Source organism: Mus caroli, unplaced genomic scaffold (assembly GCF_978045245.1).
Source record: "Mus caroli unplaced genomic scaffold, Mus_caroli_1 scaffold_19, whole genome shotgun sequence".
Classification (NCBI taxonomy): Eukaryota; Metazoa; Chordata; class Mammalia; order Rodentia; family Muridae; genus Mus; species Mus caroli.
The window spans coordinates 87,254,763-87,282,641 of record NW_028227274.1 but is presented as its reverse complement, the minus strand read 5'-3'; the positions used below and the strand labels follow the sequence as shown (position 1 = coordinate 87,282,641).

Below are 27,879 nucleotides of genomic sequence, written 5' to 3'. Positions count from 1 at the left end.
AATGATACTCTGCTTTTCTTGTAGACAGGAACTTAGCATAACTGTCTCCCTAGAGGCTTCATCTAGTAGCAGATGAAAGCAGATGTCAAACATCTGGCACAGCTCAGGGAGTCATCTGCAAGAGATGGGGGTAGAACTGAGCAAGTCAGAGGGGTCAAGAACACTATAAGAAGATGTAGAGTCAACTAACCTAAGACCATTGGGGCTCACAAAGCATTGGCCACCAAGGGAGCGTGCAGGAGCTGGACCTAGGTCCTCTACACCTTTGTAGAAAATTTACAGCTTGGTCTTCATGTGGGTCCCCTAACAAGTAGAAAAGGCATGGGGATTGGAGGGGGTGACTGACTCGCTCTCTGATTCCTGTCATTGGATCCCCTCCCCGCTGCCTGAACTGCCTGATTGGGCCTCAGTAGGAGAGGATGTGCCTAGTCCTGCTGGAAATAGATGTCCCAAGGTGGGATGGTACCCAAGGGGGTTCCCCCTTCTCTGAGGGGAAGAGGCAATGGTGGAGGGAGGGATTTGTAAGGGTGAGATTAGAAAGAGATGGAGGAGCTGTGATCATGATTGAAAGTGAATAAAAATAAAGAAAAATATGAGAGAGAGAAACGGGATGTAGGCAAGTCTGTAGAACATTTTCTTAATTAGTGATGTGAGAGGGTCCAGGCCATCAAGGGTAGTGTCATCCCTGGGCAGGTGGTCCTGGGTTCTATAAGAAAGCAGGCTGAGCAAGAAGAACCATCCTTCTATGGTCTCTGCATCAGCTCTTGTTTTCAGGTTCTCACCCTGTTTGATTTCCTGTCCCGACTTTCTAGAGTGATTGACTGCAGGTCCTCCCCCAACTTGCTTTAGGTCATAGTGTTTCTTCATAACAATAGAAACCCAAACTAAAATAATCATGCTTTTACTCTGGTCTGCTGTGGAAACTTTGTACCTGAACTCCAGTGTATGACTATTGATGGGACAGCAGAAGAGTGGAATGAGGTAATGAGTAAGAACTGAGTTTGTTGCCCTCATGGAATGAAATGCAGAACATAGGACTGCTGTCATTCCATAGCTGTTTAAAATACACATATTTATAAAATGTCCAAACTATTGCTTTAAGATATAAAGTACAAAGTTTCTGTGTTCTTTGCTTCTGTCTACATGTTGATTTTTCTATTTATTTTTCCTAAAATTTTTTGGTAGCAAAAGAAAGCTAGTCATCATTGAGAGCTATGTTTTATTCATTGAGAACAATAGATTACAGTACACTGAGGGATAAGAGCTGTTCTATGCCTACAAATTCAGTCTCTGAAAATGGAAAATAAAATTGGAAACATTGTTCTAAATAAAATAGAGAATTTATAATTATAAGAGACAATAAGCAACAAATCAGAATCAGATAATTATTATCCATTGCCTCAAATAAAGCATTTTCTAATAGCATCTTACAACAATGTTAGTGCTTTGAACATAGAAAATTAAACTATGTAAACTGATCTCTAACTATAATGTGGGGTTTCCTAATTTAAAAGATTGTTATATTATTTAATAGACTTCTATATGTAAACTAATAAAACTTGCATGTTTAAAATCAAAAAGAACCTCTAGCTTTTATTTTACTTTATCTTTTTAAATTTATATTTAATGTATAGTATCTTGACAATTTGTTGAATATTTAAACTTTAAATTATATTCTGAACTGGAGTATAGCTCAGGAGCATAGCACTTGCCTGATATTTAAAATCCCTGAGTTCAATTTTCAGTATAGAAAAATGGGGGAAAAAGGAGAAAAATAGAGATTCATATTCTATTTTCTTAACATTAACATAAATGCATTTTAATGAAATTCAACATCAATCTGATAATAAAATAGTATATGCATAGTTATTGTAAGCATGTAAGAAACTCTTCTATTCCTAATCAGACCTAACTTTGATTTTTTACCTTAATGAAAATATTAAGATAATAACAATTAATCCAAGCATATTTTACTTAATGTTGCACTATATACTGGTATCCATTATCTGTGTAAAGCACCTCCAGAAAGCATCTGGCCTCCAAAGCAGCACCAAATATTAAAAAAATAATTAAAATAAAATAAAACATGGAAAACAAAATCATACTTCATTTCTGACATTTGTCCTTTAATTTTGGTTCAGTTTTGATCACTCTGTTGCCAGTTGGAGGGGTCACATTCCAGAAATCTTGTGAATTGTGTAGGACACACAGATTACAATTAAAGTGCTTTCTTGAGTAAAAATATCTAGAGAGACAGTTAACATCGTCTCTGCAGCATAACAGAGACATGGGGAGGTCAGAAGTTGTAGTAAGTATCCCTGATGAATACTAAATTCTGTGAGAAATTACATACAGAAAGGAAGGGTAGGCAGAGAAAATATTTTTGAAGGAGTGATTTTTTTTTCAAAACATTATATGAATTGCCAAAGAAACAGAGACTTGATGGACTTCGGTGACTCTTCATATAAATCACTGACCACCAGGTAGCTATATCTCCCTATCATGCAATTATAAAAGCGTTCCCTTTCACCAACTTAGCCACTGCAAACTTGGCATCCTAGAAAGTATTATTACTACTAAACATACTAGAAAGTATTATTTTGACTGTCTTTAACATTTATTGAAAAGTAGTTTATTTCATGAACAATACTAAGTTGTTTAACCATGCCAACTGTCATAGGTAGCCACGTGATCTCTGATGTTTCCAAATGTTGGCTATTTTCTGATTAATTGTCGTTCAACTTCAGTTCACTGGCATATTTAGAGAAACAGTTCACAAATTGAGACATAAAAATCTTCAAGTAATCAGTCAAAATCTGAGTTAATTAACCATTCTTATTTAAGCACAACTAAGAAAAAAGTCATTTTATTTATTACATTCTGAATATCTATAATTGGCAAAATAATTGGCCTATTCATTATGCATGGATCTAAGGTTAAAAATATGAAATATCCACCAGCTACCTTAAAACTATGGATTACATTTTAGAATATATGTAACAGCACTAGCATTCAAAGATTATGATAATTTAAAATTTTTTAGAGATTAGAAATGGGTCTTTTAGATACTAAATCTATTCTATATTATAATGATCCCCATAGTTTTGAGATAACTATAGTTTTATTTAGTTTTATAAATACTCGTTTTTTTTTTTCTCTATCTAAAATGGAGACAACATCAGGTGCATTCTATCAATTCCAGCAGAGTCAGGAGAGATGACCCTGATCAAACTCTGAAGCATAGATTTTTCTCTTATATATCACTATTCCTCTTCACCCCCTCCCAAACACTCTGCTCTCAGATTCCTACATTAATGTGTTCTACTACTTAAAACCATCAATCTCTTTTCATGTGCTAATTTTTTTTAAGATTTTATTTATTTATTATATGTAAGTACACTGTAGCTGTCTTCAGACACTCCAGAAGAGGGCGCCAGATCTCGTTACGGATGGTTGTTAGCCACCATGTGGTTGCTGGGATTTGAACTCTGGACCTTTGGAAGAGCAGTTGGGTGCTCTTACCCACTGAGCCATATCACCAGCCCCTTCATGTGCTAATTTTGCAAAAAAAAATTAACTCACAAGTTTATATATTAAAATAATTCTCAAAATAGAAAAAAAAACATAAATAAAAAATTATTTATTACTGGACCATCTCACTGTATAGAAGGCCAGTCCTGAATGGGATGCAAGAATTCTCTATAGAATTAGAGATGAATTTATTTGAAACTAGGAAGAGAAGAAATAATTACACAACTACCTCATTCCTAGCCATTCCTTTACTCTTTTGAATTATGCTGATGCTACAGCATATTCACTTGTTATCTGGTTAACGAGTAATGTCTTTGCAGTCAAAAGTTTTTAGTAATAACTCAACTTCTAGGTTCCTTTCATCCTCCTTTTTAGAAATACTCAGAATTTCCAAGTAATACTTTAGTCCTGATCTTGAACCTATAGCTAACTTAAGTCATCTAATCCTTTATGATAATGCTACCTTCTTGCTAATAAGTGAATAATGAACTTTTTTATTGTGTTTAACCAGTAATCTTTCTATCAAGTGTCCTTGGCAGCCATCATGGGAGCATCTGAGAGAAACAGCATGAGAGTTGGACCAGTAGTATGTAAGTAGAACTAACACTGTAGGAAGACTCCAGAAACAAGCTTATGCTCACAATTAATTTCAAGTAGAGCAAGAAAGCCATGTGGTCCTTAATCCTCTCTAGACTGTTCTGTTACATAATGGTAGAAGGTTCCTTGAACACATGAACATTAGATTTGGGTTTTGTAATGAATCTCTATTAAGTATGTTTCCAGGTAATAAAGTACTTCTATATATGAGATGAAATAAATTCAATCAATTTTTTATCAATGTAGATCCTAGTGGTGAGGAAAGCATGGGTAAAATTCCATGCCATAGAAGTCATCACTAATGTGTTCAGGCCAAAAGAGCAGCTTAGAGTCTTGGTTTGGGTCTTCGAGAGAAAGTTGGATAGTTTACATAAATGTCCTCTTTTTCATCATCTGTAGACTGGATGGGAGAAGTAGGACTTCTGCAGTTGGTGGCTACCTACAAAATAAATAGCAAAACACTGAATGACTCACTGAATTTCAGCATCCAATGAAAGTATTCTATAGAACCCTCTAAATACACTAGTATAGGTCAAATTTCCATTACAGATAATTTGGTAAAACATTAACCTTATTATACAAAACTTATTTCTAAAACACATTTTAGAAATTACAATCTTAATTTACATGAACGGAATAGGTGGTAAGTAAATTTAAGGCAGATTATCAGGTTCAGTCTTATGCTGATTACTTCTTCAAAAATAAGATGTCCTCTACCTGTGCAATGTCTAATATATTTCCCCAATGGCTGTGGAGAATTTCTGGTAGCTACCAGAAACTGGAAGGAAAGTGTAAGACCAGATTTACCCAAGAAATAGATATCCTTCTCATGTTTCCGTTTGTTTGTTTGTTTGTTTGTTTGTTTGTTTAAACTCTCGGTCATGGAAAAAATTGATGTCTGGTGTTATAAATTACCAAGTTTGTAGAATGTGTTATAGAAGCACACATGATGCAGATTTTGGTAATGTGCAATGCTCACTACAATTATAACAGTGTAATTGTTACTATTTTCCTCACAATCATCCCACCTCAGCTTTCCAAGAACTAGCAAAATAGTCATGTATTTTTATACTGATATATTTTCAAAATCTTGGCCTCAAAAAAATTTTAACAATAAAAAGATAACTATTTCACCAGCTACTTGGTACTTGAATCACAAGCAATAGCATGACAAGGAAAACATACACAACTGAATATAAAAGAGCTCTTATGGGAGAGGTTTTTTGTTTTTTTGGGGGGGGGTTGGTGTTTGTTTTTGTTAAGATTTACTTATTTTATATATGTGAGTACACTGTTGCTGTCTTCAGACACACCAGTAGAGAGCATCGGATCCCATTACAGATGGTTATAAGCCACCTTACGGTTGCTGGTAATTGAACTGAGGACCTCTGGTAGAGCAGTCAGTGCTCTTAACCACTGAGCAATCTCTCCAGCCCCCTGACAGGCTATTTTAAACAAATAGGAACAATGATAATCAACTTACCTTACTCTGTTTATCCCTGGGCTCTTTAAGTGGAATTCTCACCTGTCTCCGTCTCTTCCTGGAATACAAATTTAGGACAGAATATTAAGACTTTACACTCAAGCACTGGTTATCTGTACTGTTTCAATTCCTTGTTGTGAATAAGTGGTTGTGGCTAGATATAGTTGTTTTATGTTTTATGTGTACATCTTCCACAGTGATGTTTGACTGCCAACTTGACTAGATTTAAAGTCATCATGGAAACTTATTTCTGGGTGTGATTTTTGTTTCCAGAAATTTTTACCTGAAGAAAGAAGATTCGTGCTATATATGGCATCACCATCCTATGGGCCAGGGTCAAAGGCTCAATAACAAGAAGAAAATACATCAGGAATCTTTTCCCTCTGGTTCCTGACTGGATACATGACCAGATGACTCATACTCTTGCTCCCATGATTTCTTTGTCATGGCAGACAGTACTTCCCAACTGTGGCCTAAAATAAGTCTATTCTCCCTTAAGGCTGCCTTCCAGGTGTTTTTTCACAGTGATGAAAAGAACATACTTAGCTACTCTCATGTGCTCATAGAAGGAAAAGACAGCTACACAGCTCTACAGGCAGAATGCAATAGCAATTAATTACAGTGGTTTTACAAGATACTATATAGTGAACTAATGTCAAAACGATCTATAGCTTTTGGACTGCTGGACTTCTTTAAAAGACTAGCACTCTATTGTATTGGATGACAATAATAATTGACTTAAGTTTCATTTAAAAATCTCTAGGTCTTACTATAAATTACCTGGTTTATTATTTTATTTAAAGTACATCAAAGCTCTAATAGATTAGAAAATTGCTCAGAGGTGAATAGGATCTTGCAAGGCATCTCATGGGTTAGTAATGGTGTTGGAATTAAAGCCACAGCCCGCCCATCTGAATCTAAGGCTTCTCCATTCTGAGTCAGCTGTATAAGCAGACCATCCAGAGCCATACTGTATAACACACCCATCTAAGTAAACCAACGTTCTGGGTAAAATTTCAAAAGAATAAATATAAAAGAAACAAAAATGATACTATAATTGAATTGTAGAAAATAACTACAGCCAAGAATATTGAAAGAGCTGTTATGGGGATATCAGGTCTGTCTCACTGTCATCTCCCTACAAACAAGATTCTAGCTGCACTACAGCAGAAATAGATTGAGTATAAGAAGTGAGTTCTGTTGTGTTTGTGTGTCCTTGTTGTTTTGTTTAAATCTACAATTACAACTCCACTTTAGCAGTCATGAAAGTAAGATATTCTTTCTACAGAGGAAAGAATATCCATAATGGCTATTGACTATAATGTGTATTTCCAATCGCTTGGAAGTAGCCCGGCTACCTCAGCACAATCTTAACTCCTTATACACATCTATTTGATTTTTTTTTATTTAAGAAATTAGCACTCTACGTATTTACTTATTCTATGTGGAAATATATGACACACAAGTACATACATGATTTTTCTTAAGTTTATATAAGTAAGTAATTCTTACTTATTCTTTAAGAAAATTTGTGGTAAGGTTACTATTGCTTCTTTCAAACATGAAGAAACAAAGATATGAATCTATACCTTTGACCAGTTGTTAAATTGTCATTCTTAAGATAAGTGTGTGTGTGTATGTGCATGTCTGCATGTATCTGTGTATGTCTCTCCGTGTGTGTGTGTGTGTGTGTGTGTGTGTGTGTACTTAAATAACACTAAAGCAAACAATGTAGTGTGAATAAAATAGAATTTGATTCAGATCGCAAAGCTTTCTTTATGCAACTTGTACTGTGATATTTGCTAGACAAGTGATCAGTATTTCATGATTAGTCCTCTTATCTTTACACTACAGTTAGATCATATACCAAAGCTTGTTGTGTGTTGAACAGTTGTCCTGGTTTGCCTAATTGTAAAGTATTTCTCAATAGTGGACATTTTCAGTGCTGAAAAGAGAAGAGTTTCCAGCATATAAAGACACATATTTGTTAAAAACATCATATGCACATTTGTACCAAATGTTCAAATAAGCAATGTTTTTCAACCTAAATTTTAAATTTTATCTAAAAGACGTCCAAAACAAGAATAAATGTTGTCTCCTTTCATACTGACCAGCACTCTGTACTTCTCCTGTCCTGTAACTCACTATTATCATCCTTCTCATCTCTACATGGAACAGCACAAACCTGACACAGAGGAATTGCTTCCAAGGACATCAGAATAACAGGTGACTAGGTGCCAAGAGTAAAGTCTAAATTTACTTTGGCTTCTGTTCAACTCAGCACATCTGAAGCTGCAGCATTATTCTAAATGGTAAGACGTAGGGCTGTGGGTCACTGTTATAAACCTTGGGTCAGCTTTCAAAGCATTTCCATTTGAAGTAACAACCCAAACAGCCCCAGTGACAAGGTAGAAAGAGAGAGTGCACTTTCTTTTGTGCTTTTCACCTACTATTATGCAGCCAAGCTCCCTAATCTTTTTATAACATTTAACCAAGGGTTGTCATGTACTCTCTGGTTCAATTTAGTTGTTCGTGTAAAAGTAATGCATTTTTCTGACACAAAACTTATCACGTCCAACATCTGTGATCCTCCAGAGGTCTCTTCTGACACTCACTATTACATCTCTGCTGCCTGTCCCTGTGATATCACTGCCGTGATAAAGAATTTTTTGTAATACTAACACTTGGGGGTCTTTTCCTAACTTGGTATTTTCTGCTCAGGAAAAAAATTAAGACCACCATTATGGGAGAAAAGGTAAGACTTCCCTGTGTTCTAATGTACCCGGGCAGACACCTATTGAATATGCACTGTTTAGATATATTAGTGCAATCAAACACTAAAAATGAAAAGTACAAACCCTGCCATTGTGATTATCATAGATTTACAGAAAGGGATAACAATCGCAAGGAAAATTAAAATATAAAGCAGGATACAAGGGATGACAGATGAAGAGGACAAGATTATTCCATTATTATGCTGAATGAAGTACAAGGACTGAGGTCAAATTAGAGAAACTGTATTTTGGTAGCAAAATTCTTCACTTTTGATAAATGAGTTGGATGTGTTAAAAAATATAATAGTTTTAGTTTTAATGAATGTAATCAGGATTAGGGGTAGTAGTAACATAGAAAATATAAATGAAGATTATACTGAGGTCAGGAAACAAGGCATTGATGAGTTGTAAGATTACATATACTGGTGTCTTTGGAAGATAATATAAGCATCAATCAGGAGAATGGCATCACCAATCCTCCTTCAAAAGAAGAAATAGGTAAAAATCGGTAGGTTAGAGGGAGAAAGTGGGTCTGAGAGCAATGTAGGGAAGTGAAAAATGTTTAACATCAGGTGACAATAAAAGAATCAGGGAGGGTTCATGGATAATATATAGAGACAGGTCATATAAACCTGCTTGAGAACCATAATAATAAGCCATGGTTTTGTGTGTGTGTGTGTGTGTGTGTGTGACGTTAATATTCTCAGCAAGGGAAGAATAAAATTTTATTTATTCATTTGTCAAAAAAAATCATATGCCTGTGTCTTTCCAGAAATGCAAAACTCTAATGTTCAAAAGTGGTCCCTTTCTCCCTTGAGCAGGTAACTCTCCATCTGGAACATAGTATAAGATGTTATCGAATAAAATTAAAGTCCAGGGACTAAACCACCAACCAGAGTATACATGGATGGGTCCATGGCTCAACGACATATGTAGCAGAGGATGGCCTTGTCTGGCATCAATGGAAGGGGAGGCCCTTGGTCCTGTGGAGGCTTGTTGCCCAGTGTAAGAGGATGCTAGAGGGATGAGGTGAGAGTAGTTGGGTGAGTTGGAGAGCATCCTCTTAGAGGCAAAGGGGAAGAGTTGGAGGAGGGGGGTTTGAGGAGGTGAGACCGGGAAGGGGTAAATATTTGAAATGTAAATAAATAAAATAACTGAGTATGAGATATACTAGACAGATCAGTAGTGCTCATGGGAGTGCTAGAAGGGAAAGAAAGGGCCTGAAACCTCTCTCTCAGGCCACCCCTTCAGGTCCTATCTAAGTTACTTTATTTAATATCAATGGGTGGCTTGTTTCAGAAAATATCAAACCATCTTAGACTGTTGTTATTCTGGTAATATGTAAGCTTCCTTGACTCTTGTTCATTGCATTGCAATGTTTTTAAAAAGAAGATGACTGAATAAAACATTAATCTCTTCTTCCTCTTTTTCCCTCTCTATGTTGCCCTTTCCAGCCCCTCCCACACCCCACACACTAACAAAAGCTTCTCAACTTACAGCTATTCCCATGGAGGAGGCAGAAGGGAAGATGGATGTAGAACAGAGAAATTTGCATGAATGTAAGGGCACACTGCCAACTCTTAAGTGAGTGACTCCAGCTTTGGTCTATAAAAGTACTCCAGTTGTCCCCCCCCCTTTTTTCCCTTTTTGAAAAGCAGTAATTACCTATGTACATAACTGTGCACTCACACATGAATCTCAAGTTGCTTCATAAGTTGTTGGTTTGTTATAGAAAATTATAAATATCAGAATCATTCAAGATAAATAAGACTCAGCAGAACTTGCCTTACTTACCTGTTATATAAAATGAAAATGATGATAATTATGATGACAAGTAACAGTGAAACTAACCCTCCAACAATGGGAAGGATAAAATGTTTATTGGCTCCACCTAGAAGAAAAAAGTTGTAGTATGAATTATGAATTTAATAAATTCCCACCAAAGAAAGAAGGGGAAATGAAGAAAGGATCCATTAATCATGGCAGGATAGGAATCAAACTCAAAGAATCTAAGAACAATTGGATAGGTTAAGTGGGGACAGTTTTCCTTGAAAGCCTCCTTAATTCTTATGACCACTAAGATTTTTATTGCTTCCTTGATTAATTTGGGTTCACCATCAAGAACAAGAATATGGGGCTGAAAAGATGATTCATTGGTTACTCTTCTTACACAGGTCCCCAGAATCTATACACTGGCTCAAAATTGCCTGTAACGCAACTGCTGAGAACCTGACACCTCTGGCTTCCAAAAGCACTTCCACTCACACCCACATACACAATACAGATAAAAGTAATAAAAATAAATCTTTAAGCCGGGCGTGGTGGCGCACGCCTTTAATCCCAGCACTCGGGAGGCAGAGGCAGGCGGATTTCTGAGTTCGAGGCCAGCCTGGTCTACAAAGTGAGTTCCAGGACAGCCAGGGCTACACAGAGAAACCCTGTCTCAAAAAAACAAAACAAAACAAAAAAAAATAAAAATAAATAAAATCTTTAAAAACAATAATGTTAATAGCACCTGCCATACCAATACAAGGACCTGACTTCTATCCACATGAAAAAAGTCTACTGTGGTGTAACACTCTATATTCCACTTCAGAAGTAAGGAGGACCCTGGGCTGAATTGGCACGCCCTAAGCCAGGGAGAGGCCCAATCTCCAAAAGCAAGATGAACATCTCCTCCGACGAACAGCACTTAAGGCACCTCCGCAGGTGGAATTTCTCAACTTTTATTGAATTTCAGTGGTTGCATTTAAAGAAGAAAATGTGAGGAATTCCATTTTAAGATAGACCCAGAATTGTTGAGTTAAGATTACATTTTTGTTTCATTCAAATATGTGACTTTGAACTTTTTATCCAAGATCTGAATTATAAATCCTAGTTTCAAATGTTACAGTCTGAACTATGTTTACATGATCAACCTCTTCCAATAAATCTGACCATTAGAGTCGGGTCCATGTCTTCAGTGTCGAAATGCCAACAATCTCACTGTGTGCTGGGTAATTGGTAAAAAGAGGGAACAGACAAACTCATATTTTATATCTGATTTAGTGGAACTTACTTTACTTCGAAGAGCCCTAAATGTTTTAAAGTCAGCATGAAACAAGCATTTTCCTTCCAGAAATGAGTGTAGATAAGTGAAGCTTCTGTCATGCATGGACCAGTACAGCCAGAGCTACTTCTGCTCTCCCTCCCTGCCCTGACTTCTTTACGAAGCTGCTATGGGAATGGTCAGAGTACTGCAAGCATTCACCTCCCTGAAACCTGTGAGGATGGGATAGAAAAACAGAAAGCACACAGGATGCTTTGAGGAGTTAATCAATAGTTCATAACATTCACTTTTCCCCTTAAGTTCTGCTAATAGATCTGTGGTTGAATAATGCCAGCCCTCAAGCCCTTCTCCTAAAGAAAGAATTATTGTCTGTTCTCAGTGGTCCCTTTTCTGATGGCTTTTTTTTTTCATGTATCCCAATGCTGTATTGATTCATAGGAGGACAAATCTGTCTTGAACTATGAAGCCATTATTTTTTACTCCTATCACAAAGAATAAGTGCAGTTAAAACAATTTAAATCAAGTCAGTGGAATTTATAAATGAATAATTTTTCTCTAGGCCTGCAATCCTCCAGGGTAAGTTTCTGTCAATGCCAAGTATTTATGACTGAGTTATAAACTTTTGAAGAAGACTCATGAAAGAAATGCCACTAGATCTTTCCTGCCGAGGGAGGCAAGAAGCAGATCCATCAGCACTGCCCACTGTTTGTCCTCATTAGAGATAGGGGTTGGGGGTTGTTATGGTTTGTATGTGCTCAGCCCAGGGAGTGGCTCATCCTAGCTGCCTATAAGGCAGTATTCTGCTACCAGCAATCAGATCAAGATGTAGAACTCTTAGCTTCTCCTGTACCATCCCTGCGTAGATGCTGCCATGTTCCCCCCTTGATGATAAAGGACTGAACCTCTGAACCTAAACCAGTCCCAATTAAATGTTGTCCTTATAAAAAGTTGCCTTGGTCATGGTGTCTGTTCACAGCAATAAAACCCTAACTAAGACAGGGGTGAAGGCACCAAATAATGTAGAACCTAGGTAATGAGCCAAGTACAATGGGTCATGCTTTTGATTCCAGAACTCAGAAGTTAGATACAGTATTATCAAGAGTTTAAGTATAGCTTGTGCTACATAGCAAACTCCTGGGCTACATGAGACCATTTTACAAACCAACAACTAACAAACCTAAATTGCTAGATCAGAACATGTGAGGAAGTGGGTGTCCAGTAAATGTATCTTTTCATGGATCATTAAAAAAATAAGCACAAATGTTAGACCTTACTCTGTGAACAGATGGAATATACATGCAGTGAGCTTGAATGAAGTAGGGCGGACTCACAGATTCAGCAATATCAAGATAACCAACTTTCAACTATTGGCATGTGACAAAAAAAATCTAATCTAAAGTTAAACCAGCAAATTAAAAGCATAGACATTGAGGACAGTTACGGAACTTGGCCCTGGCTTCTGCTTGGTTTCATTTGACTTGATAAAGGACAGTTAATCTTTTACTTTTGTAAGTAGCAAAATGATAATAGAATCAATACCAAGTATACCTTTGGTATTCAAATAAATCATATATAGAGGTACTTTATAACACTATATAATGTTATTAAACTGTACAAATTATACATACATTTAGATTTTAACCCTATCCAAATTAAGATTAACTAAATAAGCCATTTCTATTCATGCTGTAATGTAACATTGAAGTAGTCCTATATCACAGGTACTGCTTGCTTCTGTAACTAGAGTCACCCTTCTAGATAAAGGTAAAGGCTGTATTGATCTTTATGCATAAGAGCATTCCAGACCACTGGAACATGGTAAACCAAAATTGATAAAACTTGCATCAAGTGGATACTGGTATTTTAATATCACTCCAGGTTTCCAGAGGCTACCTGTCTACATAAATTAGTTTTATAATCTTTACCTTATAAACAATTTCTTGTTTCACATGAAGAAAATCCTAGGGAAAAAATAGCATTCTGAGACTTAACGAGCAATGGCACTAACCTATAATCTAGTGACTGTTGTGTCCCAAGGGTGCTTTAAATTGGTATCTTTGGTGGTCTGAATGAGAATAGCCCCTAAAGGCTTGTGTGTTTGAATACTTGCTCTCCAACCAGTGGAATAGTTTGGGAAGGATTAAATGGTATGGCTTTGTTGGAGGAAGTATGTCACTAGGGGTGAGATTTGAAATTACAAAAGCCCATACCATTCCCAGTTAGCTCTCTGTCTCTCTCTGTGTGTCTCTCTGTGTGTGTGTGTGTCTTTGTCTATCTCTATCACTGTCTTTCTCTCTCTCTCTGTCTTTCTCTCTCTCTACCTCATGATTGTTGCATCAGCATATAAGCTTGCAGCTGTTGCTCAGTGCCATGCTAATTCTTTAAACCTAACGGTTTCACATTTAAAGAACCTAGAAGGAAACTATCAAATTTGTTGATTTGATAAATGAATACTAGAACACTAGAAATAAAAGTAAACAGAGGTTACAGTTGGTTAGTCTTGTTCTTCAAACAGAGGTAAATGTTAATAATTTAGGATGATGATTTGTTTTAACTATATCTACTCTAAGTCAGGCACCCAGGCACAAAATTCGGGAATCTGTGACTTTTCACTAATATAAGTGAATATTCTATTTGGACTCAGTGGGTTATATTTTTTAAAAAAATAGATGATTTGAAGTTGAGAGTGAAAATGAAAGAAGACAACAGGTGAAGGTGGGAAGGGGGAGTGAATATGTCAAAATACACTGTGAATGCAGAACATTTTTAAGGACTATTTTTTTTAATTTATTTTTTTATTAGGTATTTTCCTCGTTTACATTTTCAATGATATCCCAACAGTCCCCCATACCCATCCCCTGAATTCCCTACCCACCCACTCCCCCTTTTTGTCCCTGGGGTTCCCCTGTACTGGGGAATATAAAGTTTGCAAGTCCAATGGGCCTCTCTTTGCAGTGATGGCCGACTAGGCCATCTTTTGATACATATGCAGCTAGAGACAAGAGCTCAAGGGTACTGGTTAGTTCATATTGTTGTTCCACCTATAGGGTTGCAGTTCCCTTTAGCTCCTTGGGTAATTTCTCTAGCTCCTCCATTGGGGGTCGTGTGATCCATCCAATAGCTGACTGTGATCATCCACTTCTGTGTTTGCTAGGCCCCGGCATGGTCTCACAAGAGACAGCTATATCTGGGTCCTTTCAGCAAAATCTTGCTAGTGTATGCAATGGTGTCAGCGTTTGGAAGCTGATTATGGGATGGATCCCTGCATATGGCAATCACTAGACGGTCCATCCTTTCGTCACAGTTCCAAATTTTGTCTCTGTAACTCCTTCCATGGGTGTTTTGTTCCCATTTCTAAGAAGGGGCAAAGTGTCCACACTTTGCTCTTCGTTCTTCTTGAATTTCATGTGTTTAGCAAATTGTATCTTAGATGCTGGTGAGGATGTGGAGAAAGAGGAACACTCCTCCATTGTTGGTGGGATTGCAAGCTTGTACAACCACTCTGGAAATCAGTCTGGCGGTTCCTCAGAAAATTGGACATAGTACTACTGGCGGATCCCGCAATACCTCTCCTGGGCATATATCCAGAAGATGTCCCAAACGGTAAGAAGGACACATGTTCCACTATGTTCATAGCAGCCTTATTTATAATAGCCAGAAGCTGGAAAGAACCCAGATGTCCCTCAACAGAGGAATGGATACAGAAAATGTGGTATATTTACACAATGGAGTGCTACTCAGCTATTAAAAAAATGAATTTATGAAATTCCTAGGCAAATGGATGAACCTGGAGAGCATTATCCTGAGTGAGGTAACCCAATCCCAAAGGAACTCGCACAATATGTACTCACAGATAAGTGGATATTAGCCCAGAAACTTAGGACTATTTTTAATAAATAATCTAAGGCTGGATTCCATAAAATTGACCTTAAAAAGTCAATGCCCCTCAAGAAGAATGCTTGAGGCTAATGACAATCCTTCTGCTGTTTTTTTCCTCACTCCCTACTTTCTTAGAGGGATAGGAAACATAAGTTCTGTCTCTTTGAATATGACACTATGGAAATCTCTTTTAAAACTAAATGAACTCTTTAACCTGCTTTGTGTTTGAGAAATATCCTTCTCCAGAACCAGAAAGCCACAGCTCTGATATGTCATCACCAAGGACAACATAACATGGAGCAGGTTCTATTACCCAAACATTTCTCTCCAATGTAAAACTACCTCCTGCTATAAAGATTATGTTTGTGTTTCTTTTGGATAAAGACAATTAACTAAAATGGATGGCCTCCACAAATGTCAAATGAATATGGCATATTCTGTATGATATATGTAACAAATGGTACTGTCAAGTTCATTTACTTAAAAACTGGTTATGATTTGCCTTTAAATTATGTTTATAATAAATCCTAATTGTCTACACTAAAGAAATAATATTTCTTACTTTGCAATCTTTTAGTAGATCACCTGAGATTCACAGAACACTAAATTCATGTTCACAAAAATATAAATATAATTATTTAGTTTCTCTTCTACTTTGGGAGAAGTTTTCTGGGCAGAGACTTTTTTTTAATTACATTTGCCCCAGAAAATCGCTTCTATTACTGTTGTTTGACCAGGTGTGACTTTGTATCATGGTGTTCCTACGTAAATAGCCAACATGTGCTAGTGTAAAAAATAAGCTTCTGTTGCTTCTTTGGGGTATTTTGAAAGTTATCCCTTCACTGACCAACAATGAGGGGAAGAAGATCTCTGATTGTGAACTACTGCTGTAATCCAACTGTCCAAAGTCATTTCGATCTGGTGTATAAGACAATGAGAAGAACAGAATATGAGAAGAGAAAAAATAATTTTAAGTGGGATAAAGAAATTTGCTTCAATAGTTTCTATATATACCTAAATAGTTGCCCTAGAAAGTAGGTTTAGCCATGGGATAAGCATCTAGTAGGAAATCAGATGGAGGCCATGAGTGCACTGGTTTTTGTTTGTTTGGTTGGTTGGTTGGTTGGGGTTTTTTGTTTGTTTGGGTTTTTTTTTGGGGGGGTGTTTGTTTGTTTGTTTGTTTGTTTTTGCGATGGCCCAAAGTCATGTGCAGGCTAAGATATTACCAGGTCTCTATATCATAAACTAGAATTGTCCTATACCCAGATACTACTCTTAAAATTCTAGTGTCTGGATCTTTTTCAAGTGGCTATAGCACAATACCAGAGGTTAGGTGAAAATAATCAGTCATTCATTTGATTGTTGTTTGTCATGCCTGTAATGGTTTCACTCAAGACACTGAAGCAAGAATATTGTCACACATTTCAGGCCAGTTTGGACTACATGTTGATTTCTAGACAAAGTGAGTACCTGTCTGCTCACCGCTACCATCATCAAATCAAGAACAACAGACAGCAGAAAACTGCTGCAACATCACATGGTAGACAGTGGAAAGACAAGAGAAGGTGAGAGTAAAAGAGAAGTAAATGTGCTGAACTCATCAGGAATACCACCCTCACAGCCACTAAAGCATTATTGTGATAATGGCATTTATCAGTTGATGATGACAGAGCCTTCATGGCCCAGTTAAAGCTCCCACATTAACACTGTTTCATTGGATACAATTAAATCACACAATCCACTAATCTCTTTTGAATGTAGAATTAATTTTATTAGCAGTCAGCATCCCACTTCTGGATTCTCACACCTGCTCTGATGGGGCTAATTTCCTAAAACTGTGTATGGAACCAGTCTTGAATGACTCGAGCAACTAATGCAAAAGCCCTTGGAAAAGGGAATATAGTAGGTGAAGAACTCATCCACACAGGACCTGAGCCTGAGGGTGGTAACCAGACAATCGGCAACACCCAATGCTGGAATAAAACAGTGAGAGATCAGACCCCACTTGTGAGTTTTCACTTTCTTCACATATAGGTTCAGTATGGAATCTAAATATCTAAAAGAAGGAAACCAGAGATCTATGACTTCACTGAAATCCCTTCTGATGTAAGCAGCAAGACTTTTTATTCTGCATTGAGCAGAATGAGGAACTGTGGCTAAGAACAGGAACCCCGAAGCTAGGTTGCCTGCCTCTACAGCCTAGCTCATATATGCATTAACTAAGAAGCTTTGAAAAATCCAGTTAAACCCACCACACTTCACATGCTTCTCATCTGTAAAGTAGAGATGAGATAAAACTGCTTTGAGGGGTAAATGAGCAATACTGCATACATCCTTAGGCCAGCAAGCAGCACATAGAGAAACATGACCTATGTGTCTCAAAAACGTAACAACACACAGCCACGTGCATTCAAGATTCTAGCAAGAAGAAGGATTAATCAGCTTTGCACTACATGACAAATACCAAGATCTATCAACTTAGAAAAATGAGGTTTTATTTTACAGTTTCCAATCCATGATCAAGTTGACTCATTGCTCTGCAGACTGCAGCAAGGAGTCTTATGGGAAAACCACTCATGGGGTAAGAGAACCACTCACCTCCTTTATAGAACAAGGTACCCAGAATAACAACAACCTATTCAAGGGCACACCTCAGTGACCTGAAGATCCCTCTCTCACTGTGCCCCATCTCTTAAATATCCTACCACTCCTCACTGGTACCATCAAGGGACCAAATCTTTGGGACAGTCAAGATGCACGCTAAACAATGCCACTAAATAAGATGAACATATAAATGTTCTGTTTAGTTATGTTTGTCAAGATATGAAATAGGTCCCAAGTTATGGGTTAAATATCTATCACATGAGATCTATTTTAAGCAAGTATCTGAAAATAACTTCTCATGCTTTTAAAGCATAAAGCAAATATAAAGAACAATGTTAGTGTATAAAACCTGTAGATTTATACTCTAGACACAGGCACATCCAGCTTTTTGGCATTGTGACATGATGCTGTCATCTATAAACTTCACACTCAGGAGTTACAGAACTAGGTTAGAAAAGAAATTGCAAGCAAACCTCATAATGTTTAAGTGATTTATGATTTTCTATTGGGATGCGCTTGCAGATATCCTGGCTGTAGGTAACAGTTGGACATGCCTGTTAGAATTTGATTACCCACCCATTTTTCATCTTTTAAAAGTCCAATGATTGTTGATTGCATGATTAGATTTCAAAAATGATGCCTCTCACTTTGAAGTCAGAGGGAGAAAACAGTAATCAACAGCTAAACACAGTAAATTGTTTTCATAAAGCTATTTGAGATTTGGCATATATGCCTGTGTTAAGTACAGATGTAAAACTGCCTACACCATGACATATTTATTAACTGTTTTCCATATAGGAGGTCAATAATCGCTTTGCTCTTCTTCACAAATATTCATATATATATTTATTCCTAAACATTCACACAGATAAGAATGAAGAATTAGTGGTAATTTTTCAAATAAGACATGAAAATTGATGACATTAATATCAAAACAATTATACTTCGTGAACCTGTATTTTTCAATAACTGTAAACCTGTCTTTTATACTGTCCAGTATTGAGGAACTTTTGCATATCATGACTCTTGAGCATCTTTAATGTGTAGCCACAGGAAGTACCCCAGTCTTTGCTAATGTCCTCTTCTCTTAGCACCTATTCTTTCTTGCATTCATGCATAGAATTATAATTAGCTTTTTCCTCCTTTTGCTCACTTTCAATATGACTAAAGCCATTTTAAGCTCTGTGAGCTCAAATAAAAGCATTTATATTGCACTTTATACTTGTGCATGAGAAAGTCAGTTTCTATTAGCTAATAAAATAAAATGCTGTGCCATTCTGAAACATTATAGCACCATGGCTACTTTTGAGTACCAACAAAAGTATGCTAAATGCATTCTGGAATGAAGTATGCTAAATGCATTCTGGAAATAAATCATAAAGAGGTCAGTAGACTGCTAAATATTTATTTTACACTTTACAGATGTTGAAAACGAAAAAATATATATCTCTATTGGGTCAATACCTATTAAGGATTCTTGGATCACTTCAATGTAAATTATAACTTTAAGGCGCAAATTGGGCGTTGAAGATGTATCTTTGGGAGTGATAGATTCATGCTTGTTCTTCATGTGCTGATCTTTTAGATAAATAGCCCTCTAAAAAGCCATTATACTGCCTTTGAATATTTGTCAAAATGCAAATCAGTATGATTTAAATACTTCACATAAATATTCATCTGAGTAATTAAATTGGAATACTCAAACCTGGAATTTCTGTTAAGAATCAAATACTGCTAATCTTATACTCATTTCTAAAACTGATAATTGATTATCTGTCTTCAGAAAAACTTTACTTATTAATATATACCATGTGCTGCTAATAATTCCTGGGGCCTTTTAGGATGAAATTTGTATGTAGGGACAAAACAGTTAAAATGGTTAATTTAGAGTCAAGGTATTAGGAGGTTTTGTTGTTGGTGGTGGTGGTTGTTTTTTTCCATCATTGGGACAATGCATGGGTTTTAAGGGGCAAAGCTAAGTACTCATGTTTGAATTTTACCTATCTGAATTCCAAGGAACAAGAAAGGTTTGATTTTTTTAATAAGAATTGAAGGCTATAAGATGGCTCAGTGAGCAAAGGTGCTTGTAACCAACCTTGATAACCTGAGTTTCAATCCCAGAAAAATACATGGTAAAAACAGAGTTATTTTCCAGTGGTCGTTCTCTGACTTACACACACACACACACACACACACACACACACACACACACACACACACACAAACACTCACACACTCAAACACACACATACAAACTCAGTCACATGCACACATTCTCACATTTACACAATCACACACACATAAAGGAAGAGTAAATAAATAGATAAATTTTTTTTAATGTTTTAAAAAATTGATACTAACTCTGGGAGCAAAGAATAACCAAATAGCAATTCCTAAGATCAGCTGCTTTTTTTCTGTTTTTCAGATTTCTGTTGTATGTGATATTAGTGTGACATTATTATTCAATCCAATATTAAAGAATGGAATGTATAAAATGAATGCAAGCAAATATTCTCTTAGCTTACTTTGTACTTTGGGGGAATCTATATCTGTCTATATGGGACATTGGAAAGAAATTATCTCACTACCTGTGCATTATCTTACTAAAAGGAAAACAATACTTTGATGTGGGAAGAGATAGCTGTAAGGAGAAGGAGCTATGATGTAATAGGCAGAGGCTGAGTACTCAACTCACTTGTGATGTTGGTAACTGTGTACCCAGTGCTGCAACTGGGTACCCAGCAGCCAACCAGAATTCTTAAAATGAAATTAAACTGAGATGGAAACTGTATCTGATTTGCTTCAGGGGAAACTATTTTAACTTGTGAGCAAAATCACTAGGACTTGGGGATTCCAGTCGAGTGGTGCTAGCATTTAAAAGAAATGTCATGTATGTAAAAATTCCATTGCTGAGGCTCAACAAACTGCCATGGAAACAGACTGATCTATGCAGACCTTCTTAGAACATCTAGTCAAAATCCACAAGAGTGAAAAATAAGATTGTAAATGAACCAAATTCTAAAGTACAATTATTAATGACCTAGAACTCTTGAAGAATACAGATTAGCTCATTGAAGAGCAGCTGAACTCTAGAAACTAAAAGCAAATAAATAAATAAAATTAATGTATCCTTCTTTGGAGCTGGAATGCTTAGCAAAGTGTTTGTCTTACAAGCATGAGCACCTGAATTAGACGGACACCTGTACACATGTATGTGTGCTCATGAACATGGGCACACACATACAAACAAAGTCTCCTTCCATAGTCTCCTTCCTTCCATACTACCATAGTTCAACTCAAGAGTAGTCAATAAGCTTGTAATCATGGACAAGGGATATTAAGATTGCTAGACCTACTCTTGTTTCCTGCCAATCATGAGACTTGTTAATGAAACATGCAAGTACCATTTGGGTGGAGGAGTGGTAACTCTGGCATTGTGAGTTCCTGACAAATTCTCCTGAGACCTAATTTCTAACTCCACATTCTCTAATTCTACTGCCTCAACATTAGGCCCTATTTGCATCTTAAAAAGCAAAATAATACAAGTTTAAAAAGGAAATAGACCTTTCTGGCAGTTGCAGATGCAAACCAAAGTTCATAAAAATTTCCTCTGCAAACATTTCAGAAGTTCCATTTCTTTCATTGGCAATATCTAAACCTCAAATGAGAGCTTTAACATGTGAAAAGTGTCTTGAAATAAACTTTGAAGAAAGTGTAAAACTTAGATGGATATTATGACTTCTAAGATGGAAATACTGATACAGTCAATGCTCAATAAATGTTCCTGAGCATATTCTAAAAGAATACTTGTCTTACTTTCACCATATATGTAAGAATATCTAAATGGATGATGTAATAAATTTTCTAATTAAAATTATTTATTATAAGCATGATGTGAGAACACTATAATTTTTAAAGTAATTTTTCATATTTCTACTGTCCTAAAATATGTTTATTGTATACATATTTGATAAAGTAAATACATTTATAATATTCTTTAATTCCTTTTTGCTAGAATATTTAATACTTCTTAATAAAAATAGCATTTATTTGTATTAAACATTATTTTAATGGCAAAGGAATAGATAAATAAATCTATGTATATAATAAGCAAAGGAGTAGATAAATAAACATATGTATTTAATATTGCCACAAACTTTCAATGGGGTTAATTTCTTTCTACTTTAATGGAAAGTACAACCAAAGATGACAAGGGTATTTGTTAGAAATCTGGACCACACAAACAAATACAGTTACTACATCACTGAATCATAGTAATTTTAAGTAATAAAAGTTTGAGACAGCCAAATGTATATGGTTTGAAAATATGGAAGGAGATTGGGATAATGTAGACAGAACATAAAGACAGAAAGAGCTGACTAAACTCTATGGGAATGGGGGTAAATTGTAAAAGATGGTGTCCATGGAAAGGAGAAACTAAAATGGTATGAGAGCCAAGGAAGGGAGCCTAAAACAGAAGTTGGGATTCTTTCTCTGCTAGCACTCTTCTCTTCTTGTTGAGGCCACATCAGTGCTCATTTGGAACATGTGGCTCACCAATAATCCCAGAAGGTGATAGTGTCACATCTTCTTCTCCAGAAACATCTAAAGTAGGATTAGTGCCAATGCTTCTTCAACTCTCTAAACATATGATGACTACTTCAAACTCTATGACAAAAACATTGCTATAATACCCAAATAAGCAAGCCACAAAGGAAGATGACTAAAAGCCAATGTCTCTAATGAAGATAAAGATAGATGAAAATTTCAGTAAAACACTAGCAAATTTAATAATTTATTTAATATAGAACATAAACAAGATTATATATCACAATCAAATGTGATATGAGAACATTTCAATGTATGAACATCAATCAATCTACCACTATATATGTATATATATATATGAACATATCAATAGACATAGAAAAGGCAATTGATAAAAGTTAATGTCTTTTCATGCTTTACAAATCCCTCTCAGCATGTTAAGCATAGAAGGAATGTAATAAAGGCCATTTAAGAAAAGCCATAGGTAACATCAGACCCTCATAGTAAGGAACTAAAAACATTTCCTTTTACAACCAAGAACAAAAAATATGCCATTCTCCCGTAGGGAAGGGGGAGGTCTGGTGGAGCACCCTCTCAGAAGCAACAGGGAGGAGGAATGGGATGAGGAACTATGGGAGGGATGACTGAGAGGGGCAACAACTAGGATGTAAATAAATGAAATAATTTTTAAGAAATGCCATTCTTACCACTGAACTCAAGCTTATTCTAGAAGCCCTCACCATAGCAGGCAGGTGTGAGAGATCCAAATATGAAAAGATTAAAAAAAAGTTTAAACATGACAATATCACACATACATAATACCCTAAGGACTGTGCTTAACCATACACACAAATACACCTTGTACTGGCTATTTTTGTGTCAACTTGACACAGCTGGAGTTATCACAGAGAAAGGAGCTTCAGTTGAGGAAATGCCTCCATGAGATCCAACTGTAAGGCATTTTCTCAATTAGTGATCAAGGGGGAAAGGCCCCTTGTGGGGGGACCATACCTGGGCTGGTAGTCTTGGGTTTTATAAGAGAGCAGGCTGAGCAAGCCAGGGGAGGCAAGCCAGTAAAGAACATCCCTCCATGGCCTCTGTATCAGCTCCTGCTCCCTGACCTGTCTGAGTTCCAGTCCTGACTTCCTTTGGTGATGAACAGCAGCATGGAAGTGTAAGCCGAATAAACCTTTTCCTCCCCAACTTGCTTCTTGGTCATGATGTTTGTGCAGGAATAGAAACCCTGACTAAGACACACAACTGCTAAACTTAATAAATGATTTTTTAAAGTTGCAATGTATACAATACACAAAGAATAGCCACATTTCTCTATGCAGAATGATACAAAAAATAAATTAAGAAAATAATATAATTCATTCGCAGTCAAAACAAGAACAATACACAAAGATGATGCACAATTTTCTATACATCATCGTACAAAAATACATTTAAAAATAGTATCACTCATAAGATTAAAAAAGGAAATGAAGACTGGAATAAATGTAAGCTAAGGGGAAAGACATATACACAGAAAAATATGAACCTATTTCTCCGAGAATGCTATTTCACCATTCTTGCTCAAGAGGCAGAAGTAACTTTCCTTGACTATAATTGAAGATCCAGAATCGATCAGAGTGACGTTTCATTTAACCTGCCTCACTCTATACTAATTCATGGATCAGACTGTCTAGACCAACTTAGTCATCTGATTAGAATCTTCTAAATGCATTCCCCCACTATCGGCTACAAATTTCACTTTGCCAAACATGACCTATTTTCCCCTCATACCTCAGCTCTACTTATGAATATTAATTACCCCCTATGAAACTTGGTTCCATCAAGAGGCCTCATTATAAAAGATTGGACTACGATTGTAGCAAGGCCATCAACCACCACCAACAAACAGTTCTTTTCAGTCTTGTCCCTGTACTTTCCAGTGAGCTTATTTTTATTTATTTATTTTATCTTCATTCTTTTTATGTTAAACAGGTGCAGTTTAAATGATAACAGTCGATGCATCATATCTTGCTAATATTAAAAGAACGTCACAATTTTTTTTGGTTGGGATCTGAAATGTTTTCTTATGACTAATTAAAATCTGAAGGGTATTAGAGATCAAGTATAACTGCAGTTCTTGGCTACAAGCACACCTTTCATTCTGTCACTAGCTTCTGGCATTGAGGTTCAAAATCAGTACTATCAATCTGTAACTATTTCCAAACACTTCCAAGAGTACACACAAACAGCACAAAGCTTCATATTTTCAGCAACGAATTTGGTAGCAAATAACTCACGTTTCTGCCTCCTTCATCCTTTACTTAAAATATATCAAGAAAACACACACACACACATTTGCTGGTAATTAGACAATTAGTTAAAATTACTTAGGTGATCTTTCATTGACTCCTGTCTGAAGACAAATGTAAGTAGGCAGAAGTCATGGAAAAACCCATAAATGCATTTTGCATTTTGTGCTTGTGTGTGTGTGTGTGTGTGTGTGTGTGTGTCTCTGTGTGTGTGTGTGTGTGTGTGTGTGTGTGTGTATGTGTGTGTGAGTGAAAACTTGAGACCCCCTAGAAATCTCATTTGGATTCATGTGACATTGTCCTGGAAAAGAAATGGATAGGGACTAAAAGAGGATTGTAGCAGTTTATAAAACGTGTGTCAAAATCATCTTTACCCTGACAGTTGAGATGAATTAAATCCTCCTCACATCTTATACCTGTCTCCCTGCTTCAATCTCTACATTGATTTTTTTTACCAAATAGCCTCAGGACTTGAGATAATAAAATCACACCAGAGAAAACACAAATCATCCTCCTTGCTTGCTGTCTAGTAGCTTTAGATTTTATCTTTACTTACAATAATTGAAAAAAAAAGAATTAAGTCAAAACATACAACCAATAGTTGTCATCTCCGATCAATTATAATATTTGTATATGGCTATACAATCTAGTTGTTATGCTTTTAATCTGTCAATTAGATGTCAAAAAACTATTTTGCAACTGTTCAAGGCTTCTGGACACTAACAATACCTGCTGTTACACTGTCAGTTCCAGCTGATGGCAGATTTTGACATTGTTTATAATTTATGTACATAGAAATTGTTTTGAAAAAAGTCATGTTGGGCATATGAAGGACATTTTCAGTAATTTATAAAAGTTAAACAACAACATATTTTTAAACCCGTTCCCCTTGCTTACTCTACCCTGTGAGAATTATTATCATGTTCTCAGCATTTACTAGATAAGACCTTATTTCACACATATTTGAAAATGGCTCTATAGCATATTTCTATTTAAAGTATTGTCTTATCAAAAGGTTAATATCTGCTTTTTATTCTCTTTTTTTTTTCCTGTGCAGATCCAAAATAACTTCTGTGATGCATAAATTTTTTTTTGGCAAGAAGTATTTCCTCTTTGTGCCTACAGTAATAGTCAACATGTAGGATGTTAATTTGTCTCCCCAATACTAAAATACTCTATCAAGAAATCATTCTTCAGTACTAAATGTTAAAGCCAATGTGTATCTGTCCTTCAGCTCCTGTTATTATTGAGACAAACAGAAGGGTTGATATAATCATGATCATGGCTAACACATGAAAGCCTGCTCTCCTGCAGTAACTACTGTCCTCTTTACACAGAAACAGGGGCTGCTGTTACACAGACTCTTCCCCTATTTATTCCAGTGCAAAAGGAAAGACCAGTCTGAAATATGAGCAGAAACTGTGAGTAACAGCTGCAGGCTGAAAGGAATGCCTCTAAACCTTTAAGTACTGCCAAGGTAAGTTAATTTAGTGAAACTAAGGAAGAGGGCAAGAAGTAAAGAAGGGGGTAGGGAGGAAGGGAAGGAGGGAGGGAGGGAGGGAGGGAGGGAGGGAGGGAGGGAGGGAGGGAGGGAGGGAGGGAAAGGGGAGGGGAGGGAAGGAAAGTTAGTGGGTATTAAGCCAGGGAAGGTCTGGGGAAGGAAAGGAGGGACAGGGACAGATGGAAGAATGGGGAAAAGAGGGAAAAAATAAGAGAAAGCAGGTGAGAAGGAAAGAAAGGATTGAGAGAGGAAGGGAAGGAAGGGGTAGAACAAATAAAAATAGAAAAGCAGGAGAGAGAAGAAAGGAGTGAGGAAGGAAAGAAAGGCAGAGAGGAAGAAAAGAAAGAGGAAAGGAGAAAGTGAGGAATATTAGGGAGAGGAACAATAAATTGAAGTAAAGTTTCTATCACTGGAACAAATAATGCTTTGCTCCTGGTCAGTGAGAAAGTTGCCCAGAGGCAGAACCAGGAAAGCCCAGGATTACCTCCTCCCTCAGTGGTAGAACAGCTATATACACCTTACTCTTTATCTTTGTGTTTTCACTTCCACAGACAGAAAAATATCTATTATTGATATCATCCATGAGGAGGTACAACTCTTGGTTACATTGATGTTTACACAATTATACTTCATTATAACAGAGGAGACAAATAATGGATACAAAAGGAAAGCAACCTCATAGAAGAGCATTGCTCTATGCTATGGAGGTCAGCTTTGTAAACCTCAAGGTCAGCTGTCTTCTGTTCCTGATGGATACAAGGCTTCCATCTAGCAAACTAGTAATGACACACTGTCAAATGTCTACAGAAGCTCTGTCCTCTTGAGACTTAGAAATCATTATTGCAGTCTTCTATTAGTTCTGGGGACCCACAGGCAATGTAATATCCAGGCATCTCCTTCAAATCCACAAATAATTTGGAGTGGAGAATTAGGTAATGAATATATACACTGGTAATATCCTCTGTGTGCGTGTATGCAATCATGTTCATGTGTGTATGTGTGTGTACACATGTGTGAATTTTAGTTTGTAAATGTTTCAGGTAAAAAAAACAAACAAAAACAAAATAGTGAAATTTTTGTCTTCAGCAATTGCCTCAGTGGATAAAGTACTTGCCACACAAGTGTGAGCATTGCTATCACACACTAAAACACAGAGTATAATAAGGTTACCCAGCAATGGTTGAAGCAGAAACAAATAGATCCTGGGGCAGACCACCCCCACAGTCTATTCAAAACTGTGAGATTTGGGTTCAGCTACAGACCCTGTCTCAAACAAAATGGTAGAGAGCAGTAGAGAAAGTTTCCAGATTTCAATATTCACCTACTCATGTGTATATACAGGGTGCACAAACACTTGCGCATGAGTAAACACACACACACACACTAAATAAAAATAAAATGAAATATCTACATTAGTAAATCTATAATGGTTGATTTACTTACTAAATAAAGAAATACAACGTCCTAAAATTTAATAATGTTCAACATACTTAATTCAACCAATAAAAATATTTATAAAATTATATATGGCTCTTCCGGTCAGAAAAGCACCGGGGCAGCTGGGGCGCAGGGTGGGCTGACACTCGCCAGCTACCCACAACACCCGC

The 27,879-nt window shown here is 36.5% G+C and overlaps 1 protein-coding gene across 1 annotated transcript in view; it reads right to left on the bottom strand.

Annotated features, from left to right (window-relative positions):
- Positions 1–2,132: 2,132 nt before the first annotated feature.
- Cd226 (CD226 molecule) overlaps positions 2,133–27,879 on the bottom strand; it is an 81,525-nt gene continuing 55,778 nt past the window's right edge. The window contains exons 5-7 of the mRNA XM_021150993.3: positions 10,180–10,276; positions 5,612–5,669; positions 2,133–4,567 (exon numbers count right to left, since the gene is read on the bottom strand). Coding sequence (XP_021006652.1) covers positions 4,454–4,567; positions 5,612–5,669; positions 10,180–10,276 — 269 coding nt within the window. The 3' untranslated portion in view covers positions 2,133–4,453. The remainder of the gene's footprint in view (positions 4,568–5,611; positions 5,670–10,179; positions 10,277–27,879) is intronic.